At 44.4% G+C, this 19154-nt stretch overlaps 1 protein-coding gene across 1 annotated transcript in view; it reads left to right on the top strand.

Moving 5' to 3' along the window:
- IQCA1 (IQ motif containing with AAA domain 1) overlaps positions 1-19154 on the top strand; it is a 117483-nt gene that overhangs the window by 22622 nt on the left and 75707 nt on the right. The window contains exon 6 of the mRNA XM_036320861.1: positions 7233-7438. Coding sequence (XP_036176754.1) covers positions 7233-7438 — 206 coding nt within the window. The remainder of the gene's footprint in view (positions 1-7232; positions 7439-19154) is intronic.

Here is a 19154-nt window from a genome sequence, read left to right as displayed (position 1 = left end):
CCGCCCCACCTGGGCTCACGTTCCGGCCGCACCACTGCCCAGCTGTGTGGACTTGGGTGGTGGCCTGGCTTCTTGGGGCCGAGATTTCCGCACATGCAAATGGGAAATGGTCCTGGCACCTGCTCGTCGGTGTGTGCTATGTATTAAAGACACTGCCCTCTGGAGAGCATTCAAAACAGTCTTGCATGTTGTGCACAGTGAGCGCTGGGGAAGTGCCAGCTGATGTTTTTCTTCCAGTGGCTTAGAATCATGGCTTTAGATGCTCATATCGCTCATGATTCAAAAGGTTTATTTAAAAATTGCCGTTTTGCCCTGGCCGGTGTTGGTTAGTTGGTTGGGTGTCATCCCATGTACTGAGGGGTTGCTGGTTCAATTCCAGGTCATAACACATGCCCAGGTTTCGGCTTGATCTCCAGTAGCGGCCATACAGGAAGCAGCCGATCAATGTTTCACTCTCACATCTATGTTTCTCCCTCACCCTTTCCCTTCCCCTCTCTCTCTAAAAGTCAATTTTTAAAAAATAAAAGTAAATCTTTTTTTAATTGCTATTTTTACCTATTGAAGTTAGCCAAGACCAGAAAGGTGAATGCCACAATGTTGGCAAGGTCTGGAAACACAGGCTCCATCAGACTGTCGGGGGGAGAGGGACATGTCAACCTCTTTGCGAGGCAGATCAGCAATAGCTATTGAAATGACAAAGGCATGTTTTTTAAAAGGTCTGACTTATAGTATCCATAAAAAATATTTTCAGACAAAATGTTTTAAGCTGTAAGAAACCTGTCACTGGAGAAACACAGCAAAGCATAGAGGCTAAGAACAGAGAGTCTAGAAATAGATGTCTTGAGTCAAAACCCCAGTCTACCACTTCCTTGCTGTGTGACCCTGGGTAAGTTCCTTGACCTCTCTGTGCTTCAGTTTCTTCATATTTAAAATGAAAATAACAAGAGTACCTACACATACGGCTATTATAATAAATAAAATAGTTAATATTGGTCAGCCACTAAAAACAGTGCTTTGCAACCTGTAAATGCCATTAAAGTGTTTAAAACATTTTTAAAGAAAGTAGGACCCAAGGAACAGATTAAGCTTCCTCCACTAATCAATTATAAGCTCAATCAGACTCTGTTCTAGCACAGCTCCTAATTACGCACATTTTAAAACTACTAAGAAAGTTTTAGAAATCGGACCTGACGGACTAGAAAAATTTTAACCTTTAATAGTTCGGCACCCACTCAAATTGGGGCATCTTCACTTAAAGACAACACGTAACTGGACTTGGCGCCGAGGGCAAAGGAAGCCACCGGCTCTGGGTCTCCCTGCGGTCCTGTTGCCACGCCTGCTGGCTCTGTCCTTATGAGGAGGCGCGCTGGTGTAAGCACAGGTTTATAAGTACAGACACATCGCTCTAAAATGGAATGATGGAACAAAATGGCTTATTTCCATCAACCAAGGAAATGGAGCGACTGCAGCGCCGTTCCCTCCACAGCATGAGGCCGCCACCCCCCTGCAAAGTCAGAGGGGGGCGGGGGCGGGGGCGCCCCATGGCCCGAGGAGCTGGGCCCTAGAGCTTCCTAACGGGCAGCACTGCCTGCTGTTCCCAGGAGGCGGCGTGCGGGTTCATCTCTGGGTTGGCCACAGCACGAGACCCCGCAAGGCGGTCATTTGCTTCGCGAGATGCCCCCTTCCCCTCACTGCTCCGGCTTCGCCTTCAGGAACAACAAAGCACCATGAAGAAGCGAACCCCCCAACACCCTGGGCCTCTCCAGAAGGTTGCCCAGCCACCTATTTGCAAGTGCATTCGCGACTGATACATGGAACAGATTTCCATTTGGACAAATGTCCATTTTCTCTTACTAATTTTGTCTTACGGATTTTTTAAGACAAAGCCCATGAAACATTAGCTAAGCATTTCAAGTTAATGGACCATGGAGTCCTATTTCCCCACAAACCCAGGAAGCGTCCCCCGATGTCCTGTTTTTACAGCAGCATCAATTATTAATATGCATATTTCTGCTGACGGAGGACCTCGCCATCAGCGTAGGTTGCGTTATCCGGTTCCAGGTCATTAACTGTGGAAAGCTTGTAAATATAATGGTTTATTCACATGGGAAGCCTTCATTAAGACGCGTAATTCTACCGCTAATGTATTTCAATACATCGTATGTTATCTCACTTCCTATTTCTCCTTAATATTCGTAATTTATTTTTAAATGAGTTGCTGTTGATGCGACGATGAGTTCTCGAATTTGAATTCCGTATGACCGGGCTTGCCGAGGAGGAAAAGATGTTTTAGCCCCAAGGAAAAGCTGCTCATTAATGTGAGACCCAAAGAGAGGACAACCTTTACGTTCAGAAGCAACTAGAGAAAGAAGCTGCCAATGACCCCAAGTGTATGTTTGTCGGAGGGCGTCTCTAGGGAGAAACACACATGGACACACAGGTGAACAGCACTGCCTGGTGTAGCAGGAGGACCTCATAGTGATGGAGTCGGAAACCTCATGGCTTGTTCATTAATGCAGAATGACTCGGAAACTCAATTCTGAACCTCCGTGTCCTCATCTGTCCAATGGGGTGGCCAGGCCCCCATTTCCACCTCGGAGGTGGATGTGAACATGAGTAAAGTCCGCCAAGCAGCACATGGAGAGCTATGGACAGGACACACATCAGAGTCACTACTCGTTACTTCATTTTTAGGGATAACCCGGGAAAAGGCCCAGTTTAAACTATAGTTTGTATACGTACGTCTGTGAAAGAAATTTGCCATAAATCACCATAAGAAGGATGTAATTGGGGGGCGGAAGCCGTTTGTGTGATTCATTGATTGTGAGAATCATAACATTAATGCAAGACTTCAATTTCACACATTCATCACAGACGGAGGAAGTTGGGTCCTTTGTAGCAGGGACCCATTTTAACATAGTCACGAAAACAGTGGGTTCTACAATAGTCCTTGGAGAGATGAGGGAAAAATCTGTAGAATTATAAGACATAGGCACTAGGAAGGGGAAGCATTACCTGGGAGGTGTAAGAATTGGCTACTTCTTTATATGATTGTATCTCTTTATAGTGACACCAAATGTATCATATAAAGTCCTGCCTTTGTGAGCACCTGCACAGTGAGGCAATTTAGCTTGTTTTTAAGATTGTTCTTCAAAAGGATTCTATAATTTTCATTCTAGATTCAGATTTAAAGTAGTTTTGGCATTTTCTCCTGTCATAACAGTCACACATTCTTCTTATACTAAATGTAGACAATTGGCTTATTTCCTTCAACTTCCTGATGCATGTTTTTATAAACTCCTATATGTGTGATTTTCTTTTCATCTTTCTAACTTGATTTTGTGTCATTAAGTGGACGCTGAATTCCAGCAACATCTGGATTGTGGTTTCAAGTTGAGAAATCACTCCCAGGGGTTCATAGGTATTTCTTGGAGGTTGTGATGTGTGTGTGTGTGTGTGTGTGTGTGTGTGTACTTGTTACACTTAACTGTTTCATTCATTTGGAATTTATTTTAGTATATGACATGAATTGAGTCTTTAAGATGACCATTTTCCCCCAGTAATTGATTGAAATTTATAGTTGTATCCATGGAAACAAGACCTTCAATTTTGTCATCTGCTGGTTTCACAGCTTTCAAAATGGACTTTAATATTTTTCTCTTATCCTGGAAATTTCTCTACAAGGGAGCTTCCTAGCTTCTCTGGGTTCCATGCACCCAATGTTGGTGCTGCTGGTGCAAGGACAGCAATCACACTGACCCCACAGTGAACCTGCACCAAGGACCCCCACCCATGCCAGACTCCCCACCCTTTCCAGAGAGGGTCCCATTCAGTCGTCACAGCCTAATACTGCCCCCATCCTAAAGAGGGGGAGACGGAGCCTTCAGAGAGTTGGGGCCTTGTATGAAACCACATAGGTAGCAAGTGGCACAGCCCAGACTTAAACCCAGACGCCCTGCCCCGAAATCCCAGAGCATGGCTTTGGATCACACAAGCTAGGCCTTGTTCCCTGCCTCCGCCACGTGCCAGCTGTGTGCATTGGGGAACGCTGACTCGACTTTCTGGTTCCATGTCCTCGTGTGATAATAGTACCTGCCCAGCAGGACTGTGGCAAGGACTACGAGCTTGTTTCTGTTGAGGGAGCAAACGCAGGAGAAGCTCAGGAAGTGGTCCCCTTTGCTGCTTTGATCCCTTTTATAAATTTCTCCTCCTCCTCCTCCTTCTCTCCTCCTCCTTCCTGTTCCTCATCATTTTAGGTTTTGCAGGACATAGAGTCTCCGTCACAACCGCTCAACTGGGACAATCTAAACAACATAATAAAGTGATATTGGGATTATAACCCAAAGTATGAGTGAAATATCCATGAGTCCATATTGATATAAATAAATTATTGAATCATTTAATAAATGTGGGAGAAGAGACCAATCTAATATGCAGAAAATTTTCAAATAATTTCAGGTTCTCCACCTTCAAGGGAGTAGACGTAACTCCCACTCCTTAAGCGGGGGCTATGCACAGTGACTTCCTACCAGAGGACAGTGTGGATGGGGTGGGGAGGAGGGGGCAGTGGTCTTAGAACGGGAAACCTGGAAGATACCACGTAAGCCAGGTGATCCAGGTTAGCAGGTTGATAGTCTGCCCTCTTGATACGACATGATAAAAATGGCACTTTACCTCTGTAGTCTTTCTCTCAGTGACCCAGGACCCCAGTCTAGTCATTACTGGATAAAGCTGTGTGTCAGTATAATCGGTTTCCTTTATAAATCTATTTTCTTTTTATTCATTTGAAAACATTATTCGTAAAAGACATCCCTAGGCTTTGCCAGACCAACAGAGGTCTCTGAGGCACAGACATTGTTAAGAGCCACTGATGGGCATGACAGATGATTAGAATTGCTAATTCCTGTGCCCCATTCCAGCTCATCTCCTTGTGACCCACAGCCATGTTCCCTTCCACTTCAGTGCCTTGGCTTATGCTGTTCTCTTTTCCAGGAAGAGAGGTTCCTTTTATGCTCTGACTCAACAGAAATCTTTTGAGCTTAGCTTTGCCCTGGATTCTGCAGGCTCTTTGCCCATTCCATACCCTATAGCCTCTTTGGGAAGGAAAGCCTACAGAAGGTGGGCAGTGGGTAGGATGCAGATAACGGGTGAGTGGTGGGAGAACCTTCAAGAACAACGGGGTTCTAGTCTTGGACGTACCCAGTGCTGCACTGGTAATGCTTAACCAAGGCTCTCTGGGGAAAATGTATGCATATATCATTTTATTGATATAAGATTGTGTACATACAGTTTACTACTAATAATAAAACATATGCTCCTCTTTGTTGCCAATCTCACCTAGCCATCGATGCTCTCAGAACACTTTCCTTGATTGTTACTGAGCTCTTCTGTCTGTTGTCTGGATGATAAGGGGTTGCATCTGATGAATGAGTGTAGTTCTGATATGGATGTAGATTGTTACCTTCATGTGCCTTAATAAGATGAAAGTAAGACAACCAAAGGACACTGCAGCTTCACTCAGCCATCAATTTTAAAAGTTGGACACCCCTTTGCTGAATCAGATTACAGTTTTGGGGCTGGAAGAATATTTCCTCAACTTCTTGTGCTAGTCACAATGTAGCTGATACAGACACGGCACATTTTTATATTTATCTGCATTGTTATTTTCCTATCACTTAAGTCTAGACAGTTCAATCAGAACAATATCTGAAGCTCTGACTTACAGCGTTTGCTAATTTCTGTAGCCAACTTCAGGCTCCTACCTGAGTGAACACAGTTGGAAGGTACATACAGTCACCCACCATCACATGGCACTTTCAACATAGAGAAACGATGAACATGCATAATGTCAAGCACATAGATAATAGTAAAATCCAGTGAAAACGGCTAAGAAGTCTTGAGATTTTTAGTATTAATGACTTTCATTTTCAATATAACTGATTTAATTATAAGTTTATAAAATTTAGTATTCAAAAAATGGCGATTTAACAGCCAGCTTGCAAAATTCCTGAAAATGCATCAGTTAGATCTCATGAGCCATTACGGGCTGGCTCCAGCTCACCCCTGTATTGGCCCTCCATTTGCTAAGTGACCTGGGCTGAAGCTCTGAACTCCCTGGAGCTCAGGGTCTTACTGTAAAGGATGACTGTGTCCCTGTTCCCCAAGGTGTGATTCCTGGCACCAGGATCCCCATGCATGCTTTCCTTCTCCAAGTCCCTTTTAGCTTTTCCCACCCAATCCCACAACATAGCACTTTCATAGGTTATTGGCCATTGTTCTAGCCTATGTCATGCATCACTCTTATCCTGCCAACTGTTTTTCTCTAGGGATTTTAAAGAATAGGAGTTAAGTCTTGACATTGTTCTGTATTTTCTCTGGCCACACCCTTCAGGATGCTGGACCAGGGCTAAGCACTTGGTTGGTGCTCAATAGACAGGCATTTGTTTGCTTGCTAATCTGCAGACTTTGGGGAAGAACATTCTGACAATAAGGTATAATATCACAGTGAGTGTCTGGGTCAGCAGATAATTTTCTTTTTTGGAGGTCTCTAGCAATGGAACAGAGTTTTCAGGGCTGATGTTGGATTTTCTTGAAATCAGAGCACTCACACTCTCTTCACAGTTTTTGGCTTGCTCCAAATATATTCTTATTCTATAGTCTTTGTTCTCCCACTAACCAAGAAGATTCAGAAAAAGTTTACTTTCTATAGTTTGGGTGATTTTTTAAAAAATATATTTTATTGATTTTTTTACAGAGAGGAAGGGAGAGAGATGAGAGTTAGAAACATCGATGAGAGAGAAACATCGATCAGCTGCCTCCTGCACACCCCCTACTGGGGATGTGCCTGCAACCAAGGTACATGCCCTTGTCTGGAATTGAACCTGGGACCTTTCAGTCTGCAGGCCGATGCTCTATCCACCAAGCCAAACCGGCTAGGGCTGGGTGATTTTTTTTTTTAAGGTTTACTGAATATGCATTTTTTCAAGCTAACTTACATCTCCCATTGGATTCTGGGAAATGGTGTGGCGTGAGGACCATCTTTCCTCCCCAGGGCAGTGAATCACATTGACAAATGTTCCCGCCAAATCTGATTCTTGTGTCCTGCGTGTATTTCTATGGGCCTTTGGTAATACACCGTTGAAGATATTGGGATAATTAATTCCCCAGTGTCTAATATTTTCCAGCAGCTTTGTAACCTTTCTGATCTCAAACCTTTCTGCTTGTATTTTCAGGACCCGCCTCCTCTGTTTAATGCAGTCAGCGCTACAATAATCCAGGCTGAAAGGGTGACCTGCCTGCGGGATGAGCTGCAGATGAAGCATGAAGAGGACTACAAGACTGCCCTGGACACCATCAAGAGCCAGCTGCAGTTAATAGAAGGTGCAGACATCAAGGAGAATCTCCGAGACCAGATCCGGCACTGGATCATCGAATGCAGGTGAACGCGAGTGGCGTAGAGACCACGCCTGACCGTCTCTTGTATGTTTTCACAGGAGCATGGTGATGTAGATTCACGAGGTTTTTCGGCTTCATTGTAGAAAAGTGAAATGTCAAGGTTACGAATTCAGGAACTAATTTTTTGTAATGCAATTGCTGCTGTCTTTTTCTTGAAACACAGTTTCTATAACGCTTCCCTGACCTCGTGGACTTGAACATCATGCGCCGCACCCCCATTCCTCCTCCAGGCAGTGTGGAGCCTTGCTTTGGGAGAAATTGCTGAGTGACCTGTGTGGTTAACTTCTCTGTGGGTCAGTTTCCTTGTCTGGAACAGGAGGACAAGACTCGTACCACATCATGAGGTTGTTAGGAAATGCAGAGCACTTAGACCTCTCTGTGTAGATCATTGTTATTCTATTATATTGTGACCACCTGCTTATTCACACATCTGGCCTGAGAACGGAATGGTACATACAGGTCAGGTATTTGCAGTGAATGGTGTGGGCTACGGTGTCACAGTCTTTCATTTTTATCCAATTACATAATTGTGTCCGGAGGAAATATTCTTAGGATGACTTGTGGGATCATGGAAATTTAGGGAGAAAGGCATTGTTTCAAATGAATTGTCTTCTGATTAAATCTTGTGGGATTATCATTAACACCCTCATTTTTATAGTTAATGAGGATGACATGCCCAATGTTCATGAACTTCTGCCATCAGGAACTCTTCCTTCTCTTGGGGCTTCAGAGAATAGATGTCCACAGAAATGTTTTCTGTCAATGGCATGATGCTTTACTTTTATATAGACATTTTTAAAATTTATCTTTATTGTTGAAAGTATTACAGATGTCCTCCTTTTCCACCCCATTGACCTTCCTCCTTCCCACTTCCTTCCCCTCCCTAGACCTTCATCCCACTATTGTCTGTGTCCCTGGGTTATTCATTTATGCATGTAAGTTCTTTGGTTGATCTCTTCCCTCCTCCTCCCCATTCCCTCTGAGGATCCTCGGTCTATTGCACACTTCCATGTCTCTAGATCTATTTTGTTGGTCAGTTTATTTTGTTCATTGGATTCCACATATACATGAGATCATATGATTCTTGTCTTTCTCTGAGTGACTTATTTCACTTAGCATGATACTCTCCAGGTCCCTTCAGGCTGTCTCAAAGGGTAAAAGATCCTTCTCTCTTTTTTTTTTTATAGTAGTGTAGTATTCCATTGTGTAAATGTACCACAGTTGTTTTTTTATCCACTCCTCTACTGATGGGCACTTGGGCTGTTTCCAGATCTTAGCTATTGTAAATAATGCTGCTATAAATATAGGGGTTCATATATATTCTTTCTGATTGGTTGCTTCAGGCTTCTTAGGATATATTCTTTGAAGTGGGATCACTGGATCAAATGGCAGTTTCATTTTTAATTTTTTAAGGAAACTTCACACTGTTTTCCATAATGGCTGTACTAGTCTGCAACCAGCAGTGTACTAGGGTTCCTTTCTTTCACATCCTCGCCAGCACTTATTTGTTGATTTATTGATGGTATCCATTCTGGCAGTTGTGAGGTGGTATCTCATTGTCACTTTAATTTGCATCTCTCTGATGATTTGAGCATTTTTTCATATGTCTCTTGGCCTTTTGTATGTCCTCTTTGGAGAAGTGTCTAGTTATGTCTTCTGCCCATTTAATTGGGTTGTTTGTCTTCCTTTTGTTGACTTGTATGAGGTGTATGAGTACTTCATGTATTTTGAATATTAACCCTTTATCAGATGTATCACAACCAGCATCATATTCAATGGGCAAAAACTAAAGCCATTTCCCCTAAATACAGGAACAAGACAGGTTGCCAGCTTTTACCACTTTTATCCAACATAGTACTGGAAGTTCTAGCCACAGTGACCAGACAAGAAGAAAACATAAAAGCCATCCAAATCGGAAAGGAGGATTTTGGCAATGTAGCAGGATACAAAATTAACACCTAGAAATCATTGGCATTTTTATACACCAATAATGAACTCTCAGAAAGAGAAAATAACAATTCCATTTACCATTGCAACAACCAAAATTAAGATACTTAGGAATAAACTTAACCAAGGAGGTAAAAGACTTATACTCAGAAAACTATAGAATGTTGAAAAAAAAGAGATAAAAGAAGATATAAACAAGTGGAAGAATATACCATGTTCATGGATTGGTAGAATTAGCATCATTAAAATGTCCATACTACCCAAAGCAATCTAGACATTCAGTGCAATCCCTATTAAAATACCAATGGCATATTTCACAGATCTAGAACAAACACTCCAAAATTTATATGTAACCCAAAAAGAGCCTGGATAGCCTGCAGCAATCTTGAAAAAGAAGAACAAAGTTGGAGGAATCACAATACCAGATATCAAGCTATTAAAACAGCCGGTACTGGCACAAGAACAGGCATTTAGATCAATGGAACAGAACAAAGAACCCAGAAATCCACCCAATCCATTATGCTCAATTAATCTTTGATAAAGGAGGCAAGAGCATACAATGGAGTAAGGACAGTTTCCCAGGTGTTGGGGTAATTGGACAGGTACATGTGAAAAAATGAAACTAGATCACCAGCTTACACCATACACAAGAATAAACTAAAAATTAATAAAAGATTTAAATGTAATTCATGAAACCATGAAAAGCCTTGAAGAAAACATAGGCAGCAAAATATCAGACATCTCATGGAGCAAAATATTTATTGATACAACACGTAGGGCAAAAGAAACAAAGGAAAAAACAAACAAATGAGACTACATTAAAATAAAAATTTTCTGCACAGCAAAAGAAACCCACATCAAAATGAAAATGGAACCCACTGTATGGGAGAACATATTTACCAATGATATATAGACATTTTAAAATCAAATTTATTTTTATTTGACAAAACAAAGTAGAAAGCACTATGTACAATTACAACCCCAAATAAGCTAAAATATATAATGTATATACACATACATATACACTGAGTGGCCAGATTATTATGACCACCTGACGTTTGTAGGCAAATTAGCTATACTTTCGCACTGAAGTTGCTAGAGGGCCAGACCATTATAAATAGAGAAGCAGGTTGTTTACCATGACAGTAGAAGTGATTTTTTCTGAAGATGTGGGTAAACAACGCAATTTAACAGCCTTTGAATGTGGGATGGAGATATATATATATACTGAGTGGCCAGATTATTATGACCCCCCCCATCAGTACTTCGTTGGGCCACCTTTTGCCTTCAATACTGCGGCCAATCTTCTTGGCATTGACTCCACAAGATGTTGAAAGGTGATGCGAGGAATCTGACACCAGGCCTGATGAATAGCACTGTCCAGTTCTGTGAGATTTGATGGTTGTGGAACCAGCTGCCTGATGGTTCTTTTAACTTCATCCCACAAATGCTCAATTGGATTGAGATCTGGTGATTGTGGGGGCCACCTAAGCAAAGTAATGTCTCCCTCATGTTCTTGAAACCACTCCTGCACAATACGAGCACCGTGGCATGGCACATTGTCTTGTTGGAAGAAGCCATCTCCATTGGGATACGCCATCAACATGACAGGATGAACTTGATCAGCAACGATACTTAGGTATGTTGTGCTATTCAGACGTTGTTCCACACGAATTAAAGGGCCCAAATCATGCCAGGAAAACATGCCCCAAACCATAGCACTGCCCCCACCAGCTTGAAGGGTTGTACTTATGCATGTGGGGTGCATGCTTTCATGCTGCTTCTGCCAAATTCTCACTCTGCCATCTGCATGATGCAACTGGAAACGTGATTCATCGGACCACATGACTTTTTTCCAATGCTCAACTGTCCAATCCTTGTGTTCCTGTGTGAATTGCAGACGTTTTATCTTGGTAACTGCAGACAGCAAAGGTGTTCGAACAGGCCTTTGGCTTCCATATTCCATACAATGCAATGTATGGCCAATTTGCCTACAAATGTCAGGTGGTCATAATAATCTGGCCACTCAGTGTATCTATTCATACACACATTTAACTTATTAATTGTATGTTTGTATGTGCATGGAAATCTTCTGGAAGGATACACTAGAAACTGTTAGGGTGGCTACCTCTGCAAACTAGAGCGGTGATGTTGGTTTTTATTTTATATTCTCATGTGCTTTTGAAGTCTTTTTCACGAAGCACTATTTTTATAATAAAAAGCCTAGTTAAAAATATATTAGAAGAAAGACAAGCAATGAGTTGGGCATAATCCAAAATAAACATTTAAATTTTAAAACACTCTAATGTTTCAAAGTGATGAATGCAGTACCTGCATGGCACGGTTGGAAATCATCTTTTGATTAAAGACTAGGGAGGCAGGAGTTGCTTCTCCCACCTGAGGTCTGGGAGGGTCATGGGAGACTTCTGCAGGCCCTGATGTCACCCGGCAGCGGCCCTCCCAACAGTGCAGGGGCTCTGGGCTCCCTTTGAAGATCCAGGCCTGGCTGGCCGGCCCCTTGAGAATGTTCATCCTGGGGTCACTGACCTGACAGTCTGAGGGCAAGTCAGAGCAGCTCCCAGGGCTTTGCTGCGTGTAATTCACAAAGAGATAGCGGCTCCTCTCTTGGAGGAATGTAAGGTCGAGGGTGCATTTATCTTCTTAATTGGATTACACTGATCTGATTGACTTCGATAAAAATCCTTTTCCTTGCTCTTGTAAATCAAAGACACATAAAAAGCAAATATTGTCTTTTGAAACATGAAACATGATCAACCCTCAGGCTAAATTCCAATAGGCCACACGATGGCAACTTAGGGAATTTCTAGAAGTTACAATTCGTATATACTCCCACAATTTTAAATGCTTATTCTTAGCTCATCTATTTAATACTTACAGTTGCCAAAAAGGGTTATACCCAGATTTTTTTAAGTCAATTTTTAAATTATCTTAAAGGAAGTCTTTTTTTCCAGAGCTAAAAGTAATACATGCTCATTGCAGAAAGTTCATAAGACAGAGGAGTTTAAAGAAGAACATTAAAAGCATATATAACTTTTGTATACAAAGGTTGCTACTGTAAAATTTTGGGTAAATTTCCTTCCAGTCTTTCCCTCTTGCATATACATTTTAATTGCAGTTTGATGGATTCTTTTTTTAATTTTTAAAAATTTTAAATTGTTTTTTCCCATGTCCTTAAAATGCTTTTCAAAAGAGATTTTTAATGATTGCTTAACAGCCTAGTGCATGGATGCCCTAGTTAATGAATTATTATCTTTTTAATCTTTTGTCAATTGAAAAGAGAGGATACTATCTCAGTAATCTCTTCCCTGTCATTTATCTGCTTCTCCTTGTGATGCCTTTTTAAGTGATCTCTAAATTATAATTATATATATACACTAGAGGCCTGGTGCACAAAATTCATGCACTGGGCGGAAGAGGCAGGTGTCCCTCAGCCCAGCCTGCACCCTCCATTCTGGGACCCCTCGGGTAATGTCCGACTGCCAGTTTAGGCCCGATCCCACAGGGCCTAAACTGGCAGTCAGACATATCTCTCACAATACAGGAGACATCCCTCTCATAATCCGGGACTGCTGGCTCCCAATTGCTCGCCTGCCTGCTAGCCTGATTGCCCCTAACTGCTTCTGCCTGCCGCCTCATCACCCCCTAACCACTCCCCTGTCAGCCTGATAGACGCCTAACTGCTCCCCTGCCAGCCCGATCACTCCCAACTGCCCTCCCCTGCCAGCGCAGTCACCCCCAACTGCCCTCCCCTGCCAGCCTGGTCAATTTGCATATTACCTCTTTATTATATAGGATATATACATATATATACATTACTGATACCAACGCTTTATTAACATATCATTGCAATAATGACTTTCCAGTTGTCATTTGCCTTTTATTTCTTAACTGGCCGATAGGAAAGCTAGAGAGAAAAAGACACAGAAGAGGAGAAATACAGTCCTCAAGAGCCCACTGCCCGGGGTCTACGACTCACTGCGGCCAGGCTGGCCCTGCTCCCTGGGCATCCCTGCTCGGACCCTCGGCGATAGTACCTGTGCCAGGTTGTTGTGGGATTGAATGAGAAGCTGCAAATCAAGACTCAGGCCCCACAAGCTTCCTGTTAAGGTTTTGAACTTTGTAGGTGTTTTTCCTGTTTCAGATGAGATTTTCTCCAAATACTATTTTCTATTAATATTGGTTATATATTTTTAAACAATGTGCACCATCACCTAACCCAACTCTCCAGTGGGTTCAAATGGTTTTCCACTTGAGGCTCTGGGACGTTCTTAGATGTACAGTCATAGGAGAGCATGGCAGATACTTTCTCCCGTGCCAATGGCACACTCTGAGGTCTCTTTCCCTCCCGTGGAGCAGGCTGTCAGCTGCAGTCACCTCCAGGGCGCTTCACACTGATGCTCCAGGGACCTGGAATCTCTGGACAGGTGGGCATCTGAGCTCACTGTCCTTCCTACAGGCCAACCTTTTTGAAATAACGGTTTTTGTCAAATATTTCAATCTTGGAAACAAGGTTTCGGTTGGAGTGCACTTCAGTTCATCAAGCAAGCCCCAGCTTCCTCTCCTTCACCTTCCGCCCCTCCTCATCCTCCCAGAGTCGGACTCAAATGTGGGGGTATATCGCCTGTAACTCACCCGTGGTCTCTCTTGTCATTCTGGTGATTGGGTATATTAGGTGTGTGTTAATTTAAAATAATAATAATATTTATTGGGTACTTATTGTGTGCCAGGAATTCTACGTGCTTAACACATTAACTAATTTAACCCTTGTATTAATTTGCTATTGTCACAGTTATGAATTACCACAAACTTAGTTGCTTAAACCACTAGAACTTTATTTCCTCCCAGTTCTGGAAGTAGGAAGTCTGAAATCAAATCGAAGTGTCAGCAGAACTGCATTCCCCCTAGGAGCTCTAGAGGAATGTCTATTCCTCATCTCTTCCAGCTCCAAGAGGCTGCCAGCATTCCTCGGCTTGTGGCCACATCACTCTACTCCAGTGATGGCAAACCTTTTGAGTTTGGCGTGTCAGCATTTTGAAAAACCCTAACTTAACTCTGGTGTCGTGTCACATATAGAAATTTTTTGATATTTGCTACCATAGTAAAACATAGATTTATATTTTTGATATTTATTTTATATATTTAAATGTCATTTAACAAAGAAAAGTCAACCAAAAAAATGAGTTTGCGTGTCACCTCAGACACACGTGTCATAGGTTCGCCATCACTGGTCTAGAGTCACACTTTCCAGTGTAGTAGCCATGAGCCACATATGGCTGCTGAACACTGAAAAGGCGGTCAAGGACACTGAAGATCGGACTGTTTAGTTTCAATTTATTTAAATTTAAGTGTAGACAGGCACATGCTCTTATGGATACCATATTGGACAGCACAGTCATGGGTCACTTCCTTTGGAGAAACATCTGCTACAGTTGCTATTTCTTTTGGCTTGGGTCCTGTTATAAACCATCATTTCAGTTTCAAGATCCATCAATAAGCTTCATTTAAAGTATCATCACCGACAACAGAATGGTGGTTATGAGAGTGGAAGGGGGCGAGGGGGAGGATGAAGAGAGTAAAAGGGGTTGAATCTGTGGTGATGGAAGGAGACTAGAGTTCGGGTGCAGAGCACACAAGGCAATATACCGATGCTGCATTAGAGAATGTCATTAACCAATATCATCCCAATAAAGTAGTACAGATTTAAAAATAGATGGACAGATAGATAAAAAATAAAGAAATAACATCAAAAAGGAAGTAATAAAGTGTCATCTCACCTTAGGGTGCGAGGGGGAACCTGCAGCCCAGGGAGCCGCCTGCCCTCAGCCAGGCCGTGGGACCGTGGGCTCTTGTCTCTGAAGAGGCTCCGGGCTCCCCCTTGGCTCCCTCACAGGGAGCAGAGCCACCTGAGTGGCCATCAGCTCTGGAAACCAGGTGGCTGGTCCTAGGCCGCCGGGTCGGCTGTGGAGCGTTGCCGTCCTCCCAGCTGCATCTGTTGCTCACTTGTTGGACCCACGCCTGACGTCCCGCTCACCCTTCAGTCCCGGGAGAGTGACAGCCCCAAACAGGCCGATGGCTCCGGGTTGGCCTGTGCCAGTCCTTCTTCCGCAGGCCCCTTTCCATCCATGGAATCCTAAGGGATCTGAAAGGGATGGAAATTAAGTAGCCTTGTTCCACTTTTAAAGCCAACACACAATCAGAAGTGATGGTTAAGAGGAAGGGCTCTGGGGTCCTCAGCAGGTGAGCCTTGCTGGGAATTGAAATGCCACTGCCTTCTAATCTCATGATGTAATGGTATCTATTCTGTTAGCCGTAATTTTAAAAATCCATTATAAATCTCACACAAACGCGCACACACCCACACACACACACACACCACGTAGAGCTCTTAGAGCCAGGCTGCCTGGGCTCAAATTCCAGCTCTAGCATTTGCTGTGTGACCTTGAACCAGTTACTTAACCCACCTGTGCCTCCATCTCCTCATCTTGAAGTGAGGGTATAAGTATTACTAGCTCTCACTGCAAGGAAGGATGATGTAGATCAATACTTCTAAGGCCTTTGAACAATGTGCAGCACAGACTGCATCTTCAGTGAGGATGTTCCACGTATAGGAAGGCGTTCATTCTCAGACACACAATTTGCGGTTCATCCCTGCGTCTGTGGCCTTCCTATTCACTATTCACAACTGTGTCTTTCCAAAGCGCTGCCTTGTTGCTAGTCTCTGGGAGGAGGCTGGGCTGAGAAAGGGCTGTGAGGAGTGGGGGTGAGAGGGGGATAAAGCTGAGGGGATAATAACAGAGCAGGCAAACAAAATATAGACAGTGAGGAATGTGCTTCAAGTCCCCAGGGCAGGGGTGTGACATGTCTAAGATCACCCGCAAACGGACATTCTTTCTGGAAGAGGTCTTGGAATGCTTTGTTTTGTTTTTTCATTTTCAGATTTACCCTTGCATACAGCTCTGCAAGTCAAGGTTTGTCATTTTAAGGCAGGTGGGCCTAGGGGCCTGTGGACTCCTGTCTCACCCCGCCCCCCAGGTTGTGCCAATTTCGGCCCCAAATTCCTGGAGGGACTGCAGAATTGATGGCCATTGGGGAAAGGAGTGCTCCCAGCCCAGCAGGCACTGGGCAAGGCAGGAATGGGCTGGAGTGAGTGGTGTGTTTGGAGTGAAGGAGAATGTCAGGTTTCCTGTTTTCTTGGAGAAGTGTGTATCTCCTGCACACATGGGAGGCTGTCTCCTATACATATAGGAGTACATGTCTCCTGCACACATAGGAGTTCATGTCTCCTGCACACGTGGGAGGCTACGTGGGTCGCTCCTAGACCACGGCCTACCTGGCTTCCATTGCTGTTCACTCCTGTGGACACTGACAAAAAATTCTCTTTTGATGCCGCGGGTCGCTCCACTGCTCGTACACGAGGGACGGTGCCAGGTGCCTCCCACGGTTGCCCTTATGGGACTCCAAGGCTTAGAAAGGTTGAGTGCCGGGAGCCGGTCCATGCTTGCTGTTTCAAGGGACCTGGCATATATGGCATACTGTTCTTAATATGTTTGCTCACCTTCTTGGCACTATGTGTTTTAACCAAGGTCTCTGAGAAAGGTTGTTTCCCCAGGTAGGGATTTTCCCCTGAAGTTAGGGAGGGAATAAAACCTCTTAACTAGTGCCAGGTGGGTAATTAATCACTTTAACTACGAACAATCATGCTTAAGCTACATAATCTTTACTCCCTGGAATGGAGATAAGAAACGCCCTAACCTTTGTAATAGAGATTGATAGGATTGAATCAACTGGTATAAATACAGATGTAATAAGACAGTAAGACACAGAACTTAGAATACGGAACCAAGAGAGACAGAACCTAGGCACAGAACCTACACAGAACGTTCTCTAGAGACAGAAGAACTTCGCTGGAGAGAACATGGCAAAAGATCCTGGACAGAAACTGGCCTCAGAACCTAGAGACAAAACCTAGCGAGAGAACATGGCAAAAGATCCTGGACTGAACCTGACTACAGAAATTGGCAAGAGAACCTGACTAGAACCTGGTAACTGAACCTGGCTGGAGAACCTGGACAGAACCTGGCTGGAGAACCTAGCGACAGAACATGGCTACAGAACCTGGCTGGAGATCCGAACCAGAACTTCGCTGGAGATCCAGACCAGACCCTGGCAGGAGATCCTAAGCAGAACCTCTCTGGAGATCCAGACCAGAACCTGGCTGGAGATCCTGGCTAGCCTGCTGATCAACTGAACACTGTCTCCATGTGATTCCTTCTTCGCCGACTCCATCCACACCTTTGGGGACCCCTGGACCTGCTGGGGGTGGACCCCGGCAGTTGAGTAAGGTTTTCTGGGGCTCGAGGCTCCTGAGAGACGGGACTTGATTCTGAAAGGCACAATGCCCCCAAAGCACATTCGTTCTGAGCGCTCCAGCCGCAGCCCTGTCTGTGGGCCCCGACTGCCGCCACCGCGGAGTGCACTGTGTCATCTTGTGGGAAGGATGGCGATGGCCAAGGCCACGGGGCTCCTTAGCTACAACCTGTGAACCCGGGGCTCCCCTTGTTCCTGACCCCATCTCTTTCTCCTGCTTCCAAGCACCTCCACACGGAGCTGGGGTGGGTTCTGCGCAGATAGAAGGAAGGGAGAGGGGCATGATGGGATTTGAGGAGCTGGCTTGCCCAATTATTTTATAGACGACAAAGTGGGCTTAGGGAAGTCAGGGAACTTGGCTAAAAACTTGGGTAGTTACCGGCAGACTAAATCATGAGCTTTGTGTGGAACTGGAATTGGGTCTCGAGGGCGGCTCCGAGCTGTTCCTCTGAGGACTTGTAAGACATCGAAAGAAGCCACCAGCATGTTGACAGTGGATACCTTTGGGTAGGGGGACCGTGGCTTTGTTCGGTTTTCCCTTTACATTCCAAGTTTTCCACATGGAGTATGAGTGACTTTCAGGATGAAAAAGAAGTTTTAGAGGAGGGTGGGAGAGGGGTGGGCGCACACAGGGAGGTGTGTGAGGGGCTCATTATTTCCTATTCCTCCTGCAATATGTTTTCAGTAAATTCTCAGAAGCATCTGTGGTCCTTCGGTGGAGATGTGAACATGAGCAGGTTACTCAGATGAGAAGGCGAATAACATTTTTCTGCCAGTTGCTTTGGTGGAAAATGAATGGGGGCCATAAGGAGAGGAGGGATGGGAACTGAAGGTCCCAGCATTCCCGCCGAGGCCTTGGGACAGGTGCACCCCCCGAGCAGTCGCCTATCTTGATGTCCGTTATCGCAGTAAACCCGATTAAGAACACGCAGCAACTATAGGTTCTTGCGGTTTCTCCAGGCGCCGGCCTGTTAAAAGCAGGCCCAGGGCTCATGTGCAAATGCAGTGGACACACTCGCTCTCTGCGGCCCACGGTCTGTTCCAGGGGATACTGCTGCTCCCTGCAGCGTGTCTCTCTCCTCCCCTCTGGATGGCAAGCCTTCGGGGGACAGGGCTGTGATGCCTTCGCCCCGTCTTCCCTGACCCTGCTCAGGGCCAGGGGGGACAGCAGATGCTGACGATCTGATAATACTGTCCTGAATGTTGAGCCAGACTGTGGTGCTTCTACACTGGGGCCCAAATCAGAATCAGCCGAAAGCTTGTCAAGCACCGAGCTCTGGGCCCAGCCCTGGAGTTCATTGTCCGTGGGTCTCAGGTGGGACCTGAGAGGCTGCATTTTGAAGTCACCTCCCACGCCCTGTATT

This window comes from Myotis myotis, unplaced genomic scaffold (assembly GCF_014108235.1).
Source record: "Myotis myotis isolate mMyoMyo1 unplaced genomic scaffold, mMyoMyo1.p scaffold_m19_p_8, whole genome shotgun sequence".
Classification (NCBI taxonomy): Eukaryota; Metazoa; Chordata; class Mammalia; order Chiroptera; family Vespertilionidae; genus Myotis; species Myotis myotis.
Note: the sequence above shows the minus strand (reverse complement) of the source record. Positions and strands in the feature narration are given on the sequence as shown.